The sequence below is a fragment of the Castor canadensis genome, chromosome 2, assembly GCF_047511655.1.
Source record: "Castor canadensis chromosome 2, mCasCan1.hap1v2, whole genome shotgun sequence".
Taxonomy (NCBI): domain Eukaryota; kingdom Metazoa; phylum Chordata; class Mammalia; order Rodentia; family Castoridae; genus Castor; species Castor canadensis.
In genome coordinates, this window is record NC_133387.1 from 146,090,840 (window position 1) to 146,109,878 (window position 19,039).

At 35.5% G+C, this 19,039-nt stretch overlaps 1 protein-coding gene across 15 annotated transcripts in view; it reads right to left on the minus strand.

Annotated features, from left to right (window-relative positions):
* Window positions 1-4,240: 4,240 nt before the first annotated feature.
* Window positions 4,241-19,039, minus strand: part of Znf280d (zinc finger protein 280D) — a 104,255-nt gene continuing 89,456 nt past the window's right edge. For 11 of the 15 annotated variants that reach the window (XM_074066018.1, XM_020177623.2, XM_074066016.1 and 8 more), the window contains 2 exons: window positions 16,027-16,082; window positions 4,739-12,906 (listed from right to left, as the gene is read on the minus strand). In XM_074066018.1, the coding sequence (XP_073922119.1) occupies window positions 12,279-12,906; window positions 16,027-16,082 (684 nt within the window). In that variant the 3' untranslated portion in view covers window positions 4,739-12,278. Of the gene's footprint in view, window positions 4,351-4,738; window positions 12,907-16,026; window positions 16,083-16,118; window positions 18,080-19,039 lie in introns of those variants that run through there. The other 4 variants (XM_074066026.1, XM_074066029.1, XM_074066020.1 and 1 more) reach the window with 3 other exon arrangements.

Below are 19,039 nucleotides of genomic sequence, written 5' to 3' on the forward strand. Positions count from 1 at the left end.
GAATCTATAGGGAGCTCAAAAACCTCAATCCTCAAGGAATCAACAACCCTATCAAGAAATGGGCACACAAATTGTACAGGGAATTTTCAAAGGAAGAGGTAGAAATGGCCAATAAATACATGAAGAAGTGCTCAACTTCCCTGGCAAATCAAAATGGCTATCAAGAACACAAACAATAACAAATGCTAGCAAGGATGCAGTGCAACAGGAACACTTATAAACTATTGGTGGGGATGTAAATTAGTAAGACCATTATGGAAAGCAGTATGGAAATTCCTTAAAAAACTAAAAACAGAACTGCCATATAATCCAGTGATACCACTCCTGGGCATACACTGGAAGGAATGTAAGTCAGGATACAATAGACACTTGCATACAATGTTTATTACAAACAGTACTGTTCACAGTAGCCAAGCTATGGAAACAACCCAGATGCCCTATGAGTGAATTAAGAAAATGTGATATATATGTGTATACACACACACACACACACACACACGTATAAAATGGAGTTTTATTCAGTCATAAGGTAAAATGAAATCACATGATTTGAAGGTACATGGATGCAACTGGAGGACATCATGTTAAGTGAAGGGAAGGTTCAGAAAAAACAGAGGCTGAATGTTTTTTCTCATGTGTGGAACATACATTCAAAAGATAAACATATACAAAAAACAAGCATTATCATACACAAAATTATATGTAGAACATGTTTGCAATAGTGGAACTACTCTATAGAAATTGGGGGAGGAGGGAAAGGAAATGAGAATGATAGTCAACAATATTGAAATACATTCGTGCAGGTAGAGGACATAACAATATGTATTGAAAGCTGTTGAATAATGGGGGATGGGAGGGAAGGGCAACAGCGAGTAACAGAGGGGGTTGAACTGACTCAAGTAAAGTATATTCACAGTGGGAGTACTTCAAGAAACCCCTTTGAACACTGATTTTGGAATTAATAATGAAAGACAGGACTGTAAAATAGGTACAGTGTGTGTGTGGGAGTACTTGTAGGAGTGGAGAGGGTGAATGGAGGAGATGAAGGGGAGGGAATACGGTTGATGGGCTTCATACTCAATATACGAAATAGAACAATGAAACCTCCTGATTGTTTTAAATGGGGCAGGGAAGGGGTGAGTAGGGTAGATGGTGGGGGTGATCAAACAATGTAAAGCTATTCAGAGTTGTCACAACGAATATATCCTAATAAAAAATGGGGAAAAAATAACAAAACATTGCATCATGGAGAATAAAAAGGTCCTAATAAGAATTTAGAATTTTTAAAAAAGAATGGAATTTTAAAATTCAGCTTCAAAAAGAATGAAGCCAATGTTGTATTTGAAGAGATAGTGGCTGAGAATTGGAGCGAGATTTTTCTTGCTCCCTTGTTACTACCAAACCTAACTGGGCCTAACTGGAGGTAATGGGAGATGCAGAAAGGATAAATGATAGACAAACATGCAGAAAGTTGGGGCCAGGTATGCTGAGCACTCAGATGGAGACACACAGCAGCCTCGTTGCTTTTTACTTCTCTTCTCTTTACTCTGCTTCTTTTCTCTATTGATTTCTCCTTTATTTTTTTAAGGCCTTGCTTCTAAAGTCTTTCTTCAAAATCTTGCTTCTAAGTGTTCTTTTTCTGTTCTTTAAAGTCTCTTTCCTTAGACTCTCTCTGTCCCATGTTTTCTCTTAAGCTTTTCTTTAGCATAATCTCTCTTAAAGTCTTTGCCCCCAGACTTGCACTGTCCCATGTTCTCTTTAGCTTTCTTAAAGTCTCGGTGCTCAGACTTACAAACAATGGCAGCTGCATCTAAAAACTGCATTAGCATAACTCTTAAAGTCTTGGTCCTTAGACTTGCACTGTCACATGTTCTCTTTAACCCCCAGCATAACTCAGCAGCCCACCAGCTGCATCATTCTCACAAGCAGCCCACCAATCAATCCATCCCCCATCAAAAAGCCTCATGTCCTTCTTCAGCGAGTCTTTTATATCCAGTGGTAAACAAGGAGGTGGAGCAACAGTTCTCAGGTAGAGGTGTGACACTGTAACAAGAGAAGCCTGCTTTCCAACTTCTTTGAAGGTAGACAATTTAGGAAAAGCAGCTGTGCTGCATCCTGCCTTGGTCTCTTCTGTGGCTGGGGCTGTGCCAAACTCAGCCTGTCATTGAGCACAACTGTGTTTATGTAGGCTTTGCATAATTTGCTCCCCACAGAGAATGTTCCAGAAAGTTACCATTCCTGGGAAATTCTTAGAGGCCTGGAATGAAACTGGCTTGCTCTAAAGAGTTAGGTCTGGCAAGCATTTATATGCAGTTATTTATAAAGTGGTTAAGATAATACAAGGATTTTTAAAAAGCACTTTACGGTTCTAGGGGTTTAATAAACAGAATGAATGGGTGGGTGTATACTGTAATTAACTCTTTGCTGCTGCTTTTTGAGACAGTATGTATGTAGCCAAGGCTGACCTTGATCAGGCTTCAAGGCCAGCAAAGGGAAAAAGTTCACAAGACCCTATCTCAAAAACAAGCTAGGCATGATGTTATACGCCTGTAATCCCAGATACTTGGGAGGCAGTGGTGGTAGGAGGATCACAGTCTTGAGGCTGACCCCATGCAAAAGCACTTGACCCTATCTGAAAAACAACCTAAAGGCAAAATGGGCCAGGGGAGTGGCTCAAGTGGTAGAGTGTTTTTATAGCAAGCATAAAGCCCTGAGTTCAAACCCCATACTGAAAAAAAAAAAGGAAAAAACAAAAAAGTTTGTATGGCTGTCTCAAACAAAATAAACTTTAAGCACTACTAGAAATGAAGGTAGACATAGTGAGATTCAATTCACATGGAAAATAAGCTCAATGTGCGCATGTATAATATAATCTCAAAACAAAGGTTCATAAGGTGATGCCTGTGAATTATGAAGTGACAACAATGAGGAACTTTTAAACATTTTTCTCAGTAACTCATAAATCAAGGGGAGAAAGAAAAAAAATCAGAAAGGTTATTTGAGCAATGAAGTATATGTGTATACTTCCTGTTCAAAGGGCTTGTTTTAGTGGTTCGTACAGTGCAGGCCTTTGGTGATAAAATTCTGAAAAAGTCTTTGCTTTTGAAAGGGATTTTCGCTGGGAATACAATCCTAAATAAAGTTTTTCACCCCTCCGTACTTTTCAGGAAATCTGACCTTATCTTTATCCCTTAGTATGTAAGCATGTCTTTTTTACCTGAGTGTTTTTAAGACTGTATTAGTGGTTTTGAACAATTTGGATATTTTGCCCCAATATACTTTTCTTCATGTGTCTTGTCTCGGGACCTTTATTGTTTTTAAGTTAGGAAAAGATTGCCCTTCTTGAAGTTGACCCATAGCTCACTGACACTTTTCTTTAGTGTTCTTTCCTCTCCTCTTTTTTATCCTTCTCTCCCTCCCCCTTTCTTTTGGATAGTTTTTATTGCTATCTTCAAATTTGCTGATCTTTTCTTCTGCTGTGTCTGATCTGCCATTAATTCCATCAGTAGTTTTTATCCCAGATACTGTAGTTCTCTCTTAAAGGCCAATTTGGATCTTCTTAATGTCTTAGCATTTTAAAGACAGTTATATTAATTATCCTATGTCCTGTGATAATTCTGACATTTGTGACATGTTTGATTAGCTATTTTCCTCATTATGATCATGCTTTTCTATTTATTTGTATGTCTGGTATCTTTGAAGTCAGACATTGTAAGCTTTATCTTTGTGGGTGCTCAATCTTTTTGTATTTTTATGTATTTTCAGTTTTTCCTTGGGATACAGTACCCTTACTTGGAAATGACTTGACCCTTACAGGTTTTGTTTTATGACTTGCTAGCCAGGTACAGAGTCAGCAATGCTCACTCACTCTAGGTTCTAATTATTGCCATAAACACTTGGCAAGACCTCTAATACCCCCCCCCCCAAATTATTTAGCTAGTGAAAATATGCAGTTCTTGGCCCTGAACACAAAAGGCCAGGTGCTGTTACCCCTAATCCTTTTTCAGGTTCTTTCCAAGCACCTTGTACTTCTTCACAAGTACAGCGTTCTGCTGAATACTGTACATCTCTGCACAGTTCTCCACTCTGGAATTTGGTCTTAGGAACTTTCACTCTTTGAGTCTCTGTGGACTCTCAGTTCTATCTTTTCAACTCAAGGCATCTCTCAGATGTTGCCTTATCTCCCATTCTCTGGGAGACTGAAAACTCTCCAGGCAGCAAGGTGAGGTAATCTTAAGGCCCACCTTATTTGTTTTCTCTCTCATGGATCGCTATCCTTCAACTCTGATGCACTGTCTTTTTGTTTGGTTCAGGTGGGAGAGTACTTCAAATTGGCCAGAAGTGAAAGTCCTAAACAATGCAAGAAAATTAGTTAAAAAAACAAAAACAAAAACCCTAAGATGGAGTTCAACCCCCAGTTCTGGGAGAAAAAAAAAAAATCTCAAAGGGGACTATCATAACACGACTGTGCAAGCGAATACAAGAAAGGTTTATTGCTCACTCACTTTAAAAGTCTACTGCATAATGGAAGGGTACTTCTTCTGTTCATCACATTAACTCAGAAGACAGGACCAACCACATTCTCAAATTGGGAAACCAGTAAGTCAATCAAAGGAAAGACAAATCCAGAACCTCAACAGGGGGTACAAAAAGTTCTGACTAGAACCCAATTCTGATTGGGAGGGGTTCTGTTGGGGGAATATTTTGACAGACCAAGAAACCAAGCGACACTCAGGAGTGGAGAACTCAGATTTTATTTATGCCGGAGGGCCCAGATGTATACCATGTCTGAGCCCTGAACAAAGGATTTACAGGATATTTAAAAGGCAGTGCAGGGCATCAAGTTACAAAAGTGCTCAGGTTATTGAAGCTAACAGTGAGTTAAAGACCTAAGGTTGAGTTAGAGACCTAAGATTGAGTTAGAGAGTTAAGGTTGTTTAGATAGGGTCAGCAGGCCCTGCTTTGGAAACTTTATTTACAAGTGGAGACAAAGGAAGGCAGGAATGAGTGTTTATCTCTGCAAGGCGCCCTTTACCTCAGTCCTGAGCTTTTTGCATGGCTTTAATGGGCAATTCCTCATGCTCTACATCTTTGGCATGCTTTACAGCCCTGTTTCAGACCATCTTCCTCTTTACTTTATGGTCCCGTTTCAAGGCTATCTTCCTCCTCAGTTCCACCATTCATTTCTGTCCAAAACTCTTGGTTCCATCATCTAGAAGTCCTTTTTTAATCTTTCTTGGGCAAATTTGAAGTGGACATTGGGGAATGCTATATTGGGTACCAAGCAGCTTTCTCAGTCTGTTACCTCCTGTACAGTTTGGGTCCCACAGGTCATTTTAAGTATCAGAAAGCAATAAACTTTTAGTCCAGGATCATGGTTCCTGACAGCACAACTCTTGATTCTTTTTTATTTATTGAAATGATTTCTCAGCACTGAGCCAAGAGCCACTCACAGGTGTGTCCTACCCAGCTCCTCCCTATACTTGTGGGAGTACCCTGAACTCATGAAGAACTGTGGAAGATTGATAATTCACCATCTATTTGTTTACTTGAAAGGATCACTGGGTATATGTATTTCCAAATTTCTTTCAGTAACATATGGGATGTAAGAATGAGGAAATCTAAATTTCTAAGATTTCTCAGAAGTCCCAAATTATACAGAATCATTCTGCATTTTTTGTAACGTTACACTTAATATTTTTAAATAATTGTGAGTGACCATGATAAACACTGAGACATTTTCCATATACTAAGTGTTTCAGAAATTTTATTTAAAAATATAATGAATTCGTGGCTTATTTTTATTATGAACCAATATATTGCAACAAGATGATATATTTCAATACTATTATTTCTACCTGATATATGATAACAAAAATGAAGGAAATAGTAACATAAATGTCAAATGAGCATCATTTTGAAATTGGAAGTACCACAGACATTTGCTTAAAGTAATTCTTAAAATGAAGTTAAAGCACACAAAGCAAAAGCTATTCTATGAAATATTTACCATTTAACAAATAGTTGGCATACAAAATATTCTTTCATTCTGCACGGATAACATTAAGGGTGTGGTCAAACACCCTAAGCAAGGTCAGCACTGCATGGTGCTCCATGGAATCTCTTTTGCTTTTAAAGCTGAATACTGATTTTGATCTGAGTTGAGAACAATTTCTGATCTCTTTTTGCACTGCTTGACAACACGCACCTCTTTCTTTGCATTTCTTGTTAAAGTATTTGCAAAGAACAGTATAGCCTTTAGCAAATAATCAAATATTGGAAAGTGTCAAATTTATTTGATAGTATCTGCATAGTGTAACATTTGGATCTTTCAGCACAGTTAACAGCACTACACAGAATCACAAGTCAAAATTGCCAATTTAAGGACTTTTGCTTCCACATTGTTATTTTTTAGAACATCATCGACAGGATTTGCATAAAGAAGACTGTGTACAGAAAGCTAATAATATTTATTAACTTTTCAAGAGCAACTCACCATTAGTAGCAGGTAGGAGCATGGACAGATACTAACAACACAGCAACAGCTACAAGTAAGACTGTGATCGCTTCTCTTTTATGTGCTCTTGTTCTGGTTCTTGGCAAAGTTGACCTTACCCTTAAACTCTATGTGTCAGCATTCCTGCTCTTGCTTTTGGGCTTGGTTTCAATGGATTCCTTCAAATAAAAATAGTTCTAAATTGACTACTAAGCTTTAATCTCAAAGGACAGTTGTACTGTTTGAATAATTTCTTGGCTGATTTGCCTTAATATCTGGAAAATACGTAATTTTCCCAAGAAATGCTGGAAGGAATTCCTGCACAGAAACACTGTGGGTTACATTTTAACCTAGTTAAAAGTTTTAACAATTACTGTGATGGCTATGTTATTGACTTAATTAAGCTGTGTAAAGGCCTTTTCTGTTTACTAGTTGGAGGTGAGAAGTTATTGCCTTTTCTAACCCTGCAAATATCTGAATTTCTAGACCTTTTCTATTCTCTTTTGTTCCCAACTGCAATCCTACCATTTCTCATCTGAGTTCATTTCTTTCTTAAAATATCTTGCCAAATGCAGCTAATACAGTAACCAAAATATGATATTAACATCCTGCTATCCAAAGTCTTGTATCCAATAGATACAAGATTAAGTATATTATGTCTTATAAGTAGTATAGGCAACAGTTTATGAAGTCTTTCACCACAAAAGAATGTAGATCACCATATGAAGCTTCACCATCTGTCACATAAGCTAATGTAACAGTTTTGATTTTTTTTTTTTTAGCAGCACTCTACTTTCAGGATTAATACCTATGTTTGTCAAGATAGGCTAGGTGATGCTGCAAAAACAAAAACTTCCTAACTGATAACAAAAATGGTTACTTCTCCCTTAAATGTTCATCTAAACAGAGAGCACCCCAGGAACCCAGCCTGATGAAGCAATCACTATTTTACATGTGGCTAGTCACCATGCTAAAAGGGAAAGAGTTGCTAGCCAGAAACTAGTCACATGGTCACATAACAGAAACATTTAGTGAACAGCATGGATGAAAATCATACTAGGTTTAGGAAAGAAAAAGAGAAACTGATTTTCAAGAGTTGAAAAAAATGATAGATGAATAACTCCTCAATTCTTAAAGTTCATGCTCAAGAATTTCTACTTTTTACCTTATGAGCTTATGTACTGTTTGGATATTTTCTATAAAGATATTAATTTGATAAAGTAAGTAGGATTTTTTTTAAATTTGAAAATTTAATATTTCCCTTATTAACTAAGCGTTTCACTATATTTATAATAGTGAAAGTGTAAGATCACTATAAAAGTATGACATACTTATATAAAAACATACAGCAGAGATTGGAAAACTTTTGTTTAAAGGGCCAGACTATAAATATTTTAGGCTATGGTTCATATGGTCTCTGTCACACAACTGTATTATATGTAGACAAATACACAACGTGTAAACAAAATACTATAGACAATACATAAACAAATGGTATGGCTGTTCAATACAATTTTGCTTATAAAAATAGATGGCCACTCATGGATCTGTTATAGTTTGTTAGCCCTTAGCATAGAGCAATTAAAATATGTTAAGGCAGCAGTAAAAATTATTTTAAAAGTTGAAAGCCATACTATATTTTGTAGCTCTCAAATTCTCTACAAAGGGCATTATTTACTTTTGTATTTAGCAAAAAAAAAAAAAAAAAAGGAAAGAAAAGAAAGGAAAAAGAAATAAGTGAAGTGCATAAATAAATCAGCCAAATTTTCTGTTTTGTTTTTGGAAGAATCGATTAACCCCAGATAGACCTGGGTATTTTCCAGAACCAAAATCTAAGGGAATTTGTGTTAAGTAACTATGTAAGCCATTAATACTGGCAGCTGCAGGCTCATTACAGCTTTGCCCACATATTTTCATAACAATGAAATACGATGTCATCATGAAGACTGAATTACAATTAGTATATTCTTTTAAATGATGAAGGTGATTTTATAGTACTTTCAACAAGCAATTACAAGTCAGCCTTTATTAACTCTAAAAGTAACTTCATCCAGGATATTTTATCCCTTGATCATGTTATGGTTTTTATTACCAATGTGTTTAAATCCACAAAAAATTATGTGAGTGAAGTATCTTCTAGTTTGAAGCTTTTAGGCTGAAAATTAAGTTTCATATTTTCAAAAACCTATCCAACCATTCACTCTGTTTACACAGATCTTCAGATGTATCTCATTTAAAAAAATAACAGCTTAGGAATAGGTAAATTATTTCATTTCTTAGTTGAATAAAAATGTCCTATATGTAATGATCTAATAAAAATGAACCATCCGTAATTCTTTTCTAGTGCCTATATACACAGAAAAACACTATTTTAGAGTGATCTTGGAGTAATAATTTTGCTGGAACAAAAATAATCACATCAACCACGAAGACAAATGATTTAACAGAAGCCACAAGAATGTAATAACATTCAATAATCATTATATAAAGCATATCTTCAAATCACACACTTTCTTTTCTAAATATTAAGATCCACTAACCTTCTTTTCAGGTAAAAGTCCTCAATTCCTACTAATAAAAAAATATCACTAGACCCTCTTTCTTGATATTGTCTTTAAATCCATATGCATACAGTCACTGTACAATAACAAATTACACTTCCATTAGTCATCAATGGGCGAGTAATTTGCAAAAAGTGACATATGTGCTATGAATTGTAGGTGTGGTGGGAAAACACTAACCAGAAGCATATCAAATTGACTTCCTATCTTGGCTTTGTAACAGGCAAATATTGTCTAGGTATTTGTTTTCCTCATCTTTTCACTTATAGCCAAAACAAAGTAACTCATATCCTGTCTACATTTCATCTGTGTAGGAGAATGGCACAAAGAAACACAGTGAAGGTGGTTGATTAATAAGGGGTAGGAAGAAGGTAAAGGAGGATAATACAATGTGTTAATTGATTAAAGTATGAAATATTCATGGGTGAAATACCATGGTAAAAACCCTTTGAACAGTGAATATACATTTGAGAAATGAAGACTGTTATGAAAAACAGGTCCTATCAGGGAGTGGGTATTAGTGGGAAGGAGAAGGGTAAATAGGGTGAAGAAAGTGGAGTAAGGTAAGATGTACTTTGCTTATATGAAAATAGAACTATGAAACTTGTTGAGATTATTTTAGGTGAAGGAGAATGATGTAGGGAATGAATCTAACCAAGGTACATTATAAACATGTATGAAAATATGACAATGAAACCCTCCTGTACAATATATGCTAATAAAAATGTTTTTAAAAACTGGGGTAAAAATACCTCGTAATTTCTTCCCTCAAACACTGAAGGGATGCAAAGGGGAAGAAATAACACAAGTAAAAAAGGTATTCGTACACAAAATGAAAATAATGCTTCTTAATGTCATTAAAATCCACTTAGAATCAACCATAATTCCATTGTTAGTTAACTGGGAACTAGAACATCTTCCTGGATGTTCTCAAGCAGAGTCTCTAGAGTGCAACATTGGCTTTCATATCCTTATTAGGAATCTTTAGCCCTCTAAAGCAGGGTATGGACAAACAGTAGTCATGGATCCTGTTTGTAAATAGTCCTACTGGAACAAAAGCAGGCTCATTATTTATAGATTACCCTCTGCTGCTTCCATGCGACAAGGGAGAGTATAGGAATTGCAACAATTACTATCTGGTCTTGTAAAGTTTGCCCATTACTACTATTCACAGATTTCATTTGTGTATTTGAACTGTTAGCTGCTGATGAGATAAGGAGATTGTGTTACTAAGGACAATGCTTATTTGAACTTCTTTTTTTTCCATTTGCAGACTTTCTCAATGAAGGATTTCATTGTATAGGTTTCTTTTCTTACAGTAGATAGAGACAAACAGTTCATTGATCAGTTACGAATATCATTACTCTACAGGCATCTTGGGGTGAAGTGTAGAAATTGCCTAAATCTCAAAAGGGATTTTGGTGTCACTTAAAGGCTTATTTTGGCACAGTATTCTAGAGTTTTGTAACAGAAGGTGACAGGCTTGGTGACAAATTGGATAAAACTCAGAAAGTGTTTTGTTCTATTTCATGATCTTCTAAAGAAGACTTATATTATACCAAAAATTCTTCCCTGCTATGGATGAATAGTTCAAGGTGAAAGATGACAGGTCCTGGGTCTCCCTATATTTCCTTGGAAGCAGGAAAGATGAAAAAACTAGTTCTCCCTCAAATATTTAGGAAAATAATACAATTATGTATTTTGCTTATTTAAGTTGTGAAGATTTAAAAAATACAGTATTAAATTGTACTTCTATTGAAGTAAAGCAATTTATAAAGCAACTATTCTCTGTACATATTAGCAATATTGCCCCTTGTATTAATTTATCCCTTGTTCTAATTTAAAATAAATTATCAGTTAGAGCCTACAGAATGAAATCCAACTACAAAAAGAAATTTCTTCAAATGAGTATACAATTTCTAAGAGCACCAAAGGCAATTTGAAAAATAAAATTATTCAGAACAGGTTTTTATTGCAAATATTTACTCAAAACTACTGTATACAGCAGAATTTTAATAGCCATTGAAAACATTTAACATTCATTGAAACAAAATGTAAGAATTCAAAGCACATTTTAAAAAGTAAAAATGGAGCATTTTAAATAAAAGTTCACTAGTACTTCAAAGCAAACTACTGTTCTTCATATTATTTCTATATCTATTATCTTCTAGATGATAAAGAATGAAAAAATCAATTTAGCAGTGAACTTACGGATATATTAGGCTAAATTCCCCAAACTAAGTTTTTTACATGACTGCTTTAGGTTCTATTTGAAGTTTTCTATTTTATAATTAAAGTCAAGTCATTTAAACATAGCTGAATACATGCCAGGACATGTTTTCAGTTTACTACTTTACAATATCTACATTCTACCATGTTTTGGTTTGGATTCCAAACCATTTTTATGGGCCTATTCCTAAGATTGTTAAAACAATATTAAAAGCATAGTAGCTACTGCAATTTCAACAATGGGTTTCTACTTTATATAACTAGTACATCAAGGGATTTCTGCACAGTTTATATACTGACCAAAAGCACAAATATAAATTTAATTTTACTTAGCCACTTTCACTGAAAGTTTAATTCAAGGTAAGCTTACACCCTGGCAGGCTAACACCTGTATGGAGGTACACAGATTCAAATATTCAGCTTACATGCTTCTGATAGACTGGAATGTTGCATTAAAGTCAAAATTAACTTTATGGTCACCCAAGTTCTCATCAGATCAATTTAGCATCCTGAGCATGCTCGGTTTACCAGCATCATACTCAAAGCCTTCATTTGGTAACGATATGAATCAGCCATTATTTTAAAGCAATTATTCCCAGAAGGTTCACGGTTTCTACATCTCTTCCTGTAAGTTAACTGAAAAGAATATATAAGTAATAAGGATTTTAAGCTTAGAACTGAGGAAAGTTGGAAAACTTTTATCAGTGTAACTAATATTCTTAAAATCGACTCCTATCAGCAACCAAGTCCCATTTCTTCAAAATGAAAACCTTTTGTTGGCAAACTGCCTTCATTAAAATTCTGTTCATGTTGTGGAACACTTAGAAATCCATACTAGTCATAGTGAACTGGTTTGTTTAGTAACAGCCTGAGTACACGGGTAAAGTATAGTGACCTCCCTCACATTTTTCTGTTGCTGAACTCTACCCCATTACTACTGAGCTCACTGGACAACACTGATCCAAATGCTCTTTGTGTTGGTATACTAAAGCTTAGGATGACGAAATAATTTCAACTTCTTTATCTGCCAGCTCTACTGTTGTCTCTATTGTGTGAGGACTGATTTCTCCAGCAATGGCATCTGTTTGATCAGACACTTCGTCATCAGTCTTGGCTGAAGGATCACCACTTCCTTTCTGAAGAATCTCTGTGGCTTCATACTCAAGTACTTCTGATGGTGTCAAAGGCTCCAAAAGAATTCTGTCTTGCTCACTAACATCGGAACTAAGAGATTCAGGCTCTCTTTTCCTCAAAAATTGATCAACGCTAACCTTATCTGATGTCAATAGCAAATCATTATTATTCTTCAAAGAAAACCTAGTTTCACTGGAGTTGTGATCTTTAATCTGATCACCCAAAATTATACCTGCTGAACTTTGGCCCTTCAATTCCATTGCTTGACAAATGTGCTTTATTTGTTTTTCCTTTTCCATTTTATCTGTACCAATACTTGAATCATCACTGAAGATTTTCTTTGAGCTAGTTTCCTGGTCTGCAGGACAGGTGTCATTTTCATTATGTGAAATTGTTATGTTTTCTTTACTTTTTGTTGCTGATGAACCTTCAAATAAATTTGCATCACATCCATTTTTTTCTTCTGAAGAAGCTTCGTTTTGTTTACTGAAAAATAAAGCCATTTATTATCTATTTCTTCATAAAACAATGTATTTGAACACTATCAATATAAAGATATGTTCTAAGAAATAAAGTGTCAAAGCATATTTGTCCACCAAAGGGGAAAACAAATTCAGGCTCCCCCAGTCCTTGGTATGATGATGTAATTTAGGAAGAGGCCATTGTTTTTTAGGCAAGATGGTGAGAAACACATATTAAAGGAGACCTGTGGGGGTGGGAGGGGAGGATGGAGAGGGAAGGTGGTGTGTGTGGTCTATCAACTGGTTGCACTACTGGCTGTCATTATTTTCATCTGTTCAAATCATTACCTGTTTTCATTTAAAATTTAAGTGTTCTTATTGACATGTAAAAGTAACTAAAATAAGGAATTTCTTTTATCTATATAGACTATGGTCTAACACACACACACACACACACACACACACACACACACACACGGTATCCACAGATCTATGGTTCCAAAAACACTGCAGTTGAGGAAAAGTCATATATGCCCAGATTGCACAGTGCTCAGGACTCGAAAATTACTCAAGCTTACCTACACTGTATATACAGTAGATCTGAGGATCCATAAGTTGAAAATGTGTGCAGCAGGCTACACTGCTATCACAAAAAATTACTGTTGTGCACATTAACACTGCTCACCAACAACTAGACCTTACTTCATGCATTTTATCTCAAATATTGCAAATACTTGATTCACTTTTCATGCAATGTCACCCAACTTCTACTAAAGACATACCGCCCTTCATCAAACCTAAAATTTTCACTTTGCCACTTCAACTAAGCACTTTCACTTTGATCTTGTTTTTTGGGAGGCATATTTTAACCAAATTAGGGGCAGGAAACAGCTCACATGAAAATTTTAAACAATAATGTGGGATCACTGAGAACTTCACCCACATTCACTGAGACGTATAATGTGCAAGAGAATTAATAATTTTTGTTTTTGAAATTTCTGTCTACTTATTTTGACTGTGCTTAGTTAAAACTCTGTGTAATAAATCTATGAATAAAGTGGGCTAACTCTACTTTTACTCGTACCATGTCATTATTAAAATCAGATAAGCATTCACATTTTCCTCACTTTTTAATAGTCTAACTTAAAGAATATAAACATGTTTGAAAAAATATGTAAATATAGAACATATTCACATTATTGTACATGTCTATATAGAAATATTTAGGTTTGTTTGTTCTGACCCTGGTGGAGTAATAAGAATGTTTAGCAAATCATAAAATGTTGGAAAAAGATTTCTAAGATTTCCAGTCCTTTTCTAGATTTAAAGATGCTTATTTTACCCAAAATAAATGATTATGTATTCCTAGTTCTTACATTTAATTTCCTAGATTTTAGGCTCTTTCTCAATAACTGCACAAATATTCCAACAATATGTTAAAGTGATAATTTATTATTTACTAAATTATTATATATGTTAGGCTATCTTTTTTGCATTTTATTTTGTTCTATTTATGTCTTTAGACTATTCCTGGGTGAAGATCACAGTCTGAACAATAGATTAATAATATACTTTACTATGTAGTGGAACAAAGCACTTACATTCTACTATTCATAAATTTCAGTTTAAAAATATAAATGGCACTTGTACAATTCTCATTAAGAATGTTTAAGGATAGTTAATACACAAACAACATCTAACACAGAGAAATGACCAAATACATTACGATATTAAATGAAAAATACTGACGTGAGGGGATCTGGCTATGACATCTATCATCCCAATGATTTGGCTGATCTGGCTGACTAGGCAGGTGTCCCCTTACTCCCTCACATCCCATGTGTGTCCCTCCAAAAACAGAGCTCTTGGTCAAAGAGGATGATGTTGTTTCGCTCAGAGTATGCAAGTAGCTGTGTTCTCCTGCCAGAACTCCAAACAAGCTCTCAATAAATGAAGAAATAGGAATTTTATTTTAAGTTTGTCAGTTTCCAAGAAAATCTCATTAAGATTGTCAACTAAATGTTAAATCAATACATTAATTTGGAAAATGGTCTATTGTGAAAGCTATCTCAGTAAATTTTCACTTTTCTTAATGTGCATTTTTCATTTTTATTGCTATTGTGAAGGAATTTTTTTATTCATTACATTGTGTGACCATGTTATTGGTCTTTCATAAAGATTCTGACTTTTACATCAAACTACTTTAATTAAAACTCATTAATTTCAGCTCAGTTTCTGAGACTTTACTGGTCAATTACATCATTTACAAAAATCATATCTTTTTCTCATTTCAAATTTGTATAATTTATATCTTTGTTCTGATCATATTGGACGAAGAACAATTTACTGAAAATGTGAAATGATCCAAAGATGACTAATCTGCTTTTCTTAACTCTGTTTGAACTGTCTTCTTAACTCCTTCCCACCCCAGCAGTCTAGGAAAAATGCTAGAAAGAGCTGGGTAATTTTACCAATGAGTGCAATAAAGACTTTCCTAAGGCCTTATGAATAATTTATTTTGGAGGGGTAAGAGACTGTGTCAACAGGTTAACAAGCAATCTACTGTCAAGTAAATAGCACAAAATAGAAATGGGAACATTACATAATGAAAGAATAAACAAAATTATCTACACTTCAAATTATATAGTTCAAATCAGAAAGCTAGATTCTCTGTTTTTTTTTTGCTAAAAAGAACTATGAAATGTATTGTCTCCTTTCGAGGCCTACGTAAGCATTAAAATTTTAAAAACCATCCCTGAATTTTGAAACCTTTATGTTTAGATTCTACCACAGAAACCAGCTTTACAGCTTTTGGAAAATTTTACTTTACAAAAAAGATTTTAAGATTACATGTTTGCAGTAATTGTCCCAACCTTGTTACTTGTGGGCAGCATTTCATAAAATATTAACATTTTACTTACAAGTAAGTACTTTTATTAAAAGTACACAATTTATAAAATACTGTATGTGTTTAAGAGACTTAAAAACCAAAAAATCTGGAATATTTTTTCTGAATTAAATTTTTAATTAATATTATATATTAAAATTTGAATAATTGTTTTTGTCAGTTAACTATGAAATAACAAAACTCAAGTGTTGTTTTATATTCATGAAATTGAGGAGATTCAGTTTTTCCTTTATTTACCTTTCAGAACTTGGTGTTTTTGTTTCTCCTTCAGTCATATTATGTCTTGCAATTTCCTGAAATGATCAATGATAAGTTTACAATATGGTTAAACTTAAAAGTATTTTTACCATACTAAATGTTCTGTATAAAAGGAACTTAGATGTACAACTAAATATACCAAAAAGATAGAAAAGCAACTTTTTAATCTAAAGTGTGGATCAGAATAGCTCTCAGTTAACATTAAGCTACAGGGCTGGGCAATGTGGCTCCTATCTGTAATCCCAGCTAACTTGGGAGGTGGAGACAGAGGATCACAGTTTGAGGTCAGCCCAGGCAAAAGTTAATCAGACCCAATCTCAATAAACAATCTGGGAGTGGTGGTACATATTTGTAATCCCAGCTACTTAGGAGGTAGAGTTAGGAGAAGCACAGTCCAAGGCTGCCCCAGGTAAAAAGCTCAAGTCAATCTAACAGCAAACAAACAAAACAAACAAACAAAAAATCTGGGTTGTGGCTTAGAGTACTTGCCTAGCAAGCACAAGGCCCTGAGTTCAAACCTCAGTAGCACCAAAATAAATAAAAGAGATTTAAAAAACTATTCAAATCCATAAGAATTTCAATATATCAAAAGTTTCTAAATCAAGGTAATAATCGTTTACTTCATCATACCAAAACCTATTTTCCTTAACTCTCCTTCAAATATGGCCTATAATTATAATCACTTGAACAGAAAACCAATAGAACCTAAATTTGAATAACAAGATACATATATATCTTTTTATATGTATAAAATATACATAATATTTTATATAAATGTACTAAGTATAGATACTTAGAAAAAATATTTTGACAGTCTGATTTTATATTTCAGGGTCATGATAATTATTCTACTGTTGAGACTATGAAACAATGCACAAACTGAAGAAATATTTTTCTTAATTTCAAATGTTTTATGGGGTGTGGCACTGGTGGTATAGTGGTGAGCATAGCTGCCTTTCAAATGTTTTATGGGGAGGAGCAAATACAGAGTCTCTCCAAAGAACCTCAGATATTTTGTATTTGGAGAAACCCAGTCGAGTATCTAGCTCACAAAAGGTAAGAATGAAGCACGCTCCTCATCCAACGCACAAAGGGGCCTAGTCCTTCCCCTCCACAGAGGCTAAAGGTTAGCTGTCTGAACTAGACAGTCTAGACTTGTAACACCAGGAACAGCAAAGGCAGGTGTAAGGTACTGAGAGAAAAGAGACTTAGCAAACTCCATAACACTGGACAGAGGAGTCCACAGTCCCTCTCCCTGCCTTGCTTCCAGCAGGCCAGCAGCCAGAGGACTCACTCCCTACTCAATCACCTTCAGAATTTAGATTTCTTTTTGGAGAAAATTATCAGTCTTGTAATGATGGTGACATTAATCTCTTCAAAGTATCCCTCAGTTCAGCACCTGATTTTCCTACACTGAAGTCTAAACAATTCCCAAGCACGGTGTGTGGGCTGGATAGGAAGGAATCCACGAAGCACTCTTCACATTCAAATTCACACCAGCCACTCTCACAGTGTCACTCACAGACACCTGAGGAATCCAAACCACCTCCTCAGGAGGCATGTGAATTCACAACTCTCATAAGTACCTGATAGTATTTGTTGCCAATAAAAAAATCAAGCAAACAATTATTCTTTGGGGAAGCCCATATCCACCACTGAAAAGATCAATGCTAATATTAATGATATCATATGATGTAACTGTCAACATCTTGAAGAGCTATGTAACTGAGGGAACTAATATTTTCTCCAATGAGCAGTGCGTGATATTATAAAATCACGCACAGATAATAGATCCACTCAAAATGTAAAACACAACAATAGATTTTGCTGCACAAAACACAAAAAGTTCAGTGATGTCTAGTCAGATTCCACATTGTAACAAGCAAACCAAAACTTCCACTTGTCAAGTTCTGGTATTGTATCCAAGGAGGACCTCTGTCCCAGGCCCCTGTCTCTCTCTCCTGCTCGCCATGAGCCAGATGCTTTGCTCCACCGTGCTCCTGCCAGCCTGATACTCTTCTTCACTTCGGACCTAAAGTAATGAATGAAACCTCTGAAATCTTGAGCCAAAATAAGCCTTTCTTCCCTTAATTCATTTTCCTCAGGTATTTGTCACAGCAACAGAAAGTTTGACTGATGTAATATACTAGGTTTCCAGATAAGTATGAGGAAAAAAGGCAGTAAAAATAAGTGGAGTTTGAACTCAGGGCCTCATGGCATAAGCAAGAGCTGTACAACTTGAGCCACATCCCAAGCCCTTTAAGCTTTAGTTTATTTTAAGATATGGTCTGGTGGGTGTTTTGTTTTGTTTTGTTGGTATTGGGGTTTTGAACTTGGGCTTTGTGCCTGCTAGAAAAGTGCTCTCCCTCTTGAGCCACAAATCCAACCCTCTTGCATTAGTTATTTTTCAGACAGGGTCTTATTTTGCCAGGGACCAACTTCAGACCTCAATGCTCCTACACACACCTCCTGTGTAGCAGGGAATTATAGGCATGCACAGGCATGCACCACCACAAATAACTTGTTCTTGGTAACTTTTTTGCCTAGGGTAGCCTCATACCACAATCCTCCTATCTCCACTACCCAAGTAACTAGGATTATAGGTGTGAGCCACTACATCCATTCCTGGGGCTTGTGGTTTTGCCTGGGCCACCTTTGACATGATTCTCCTACTTTTGCTTCCCTAGTAGCTAGGATTATGATATGCACCCACCATACCCAGCTTATTTGTTGAGATGGGGTCTCCCTTTTTGCCTGGGATGGCCTCAAACTGTGGTTCTCCTGTCTCCTCCTCCACAGTAGCTGGGATGGTTTTGTTTTTAAGACACAGGGTCCTGCTATGTTGCCCAGACTGGTCTCCACCTCCTGGGCTCAAAGTGTCCTCCTGCCTCAGCCTCCCAAACTGGGATAATACACACAAGCCACTGGGTCTGGCTTCACAATCACTGTTCTAAGTAAAGAAGATATAAAGATTCCTAGTAGAAATGAATAG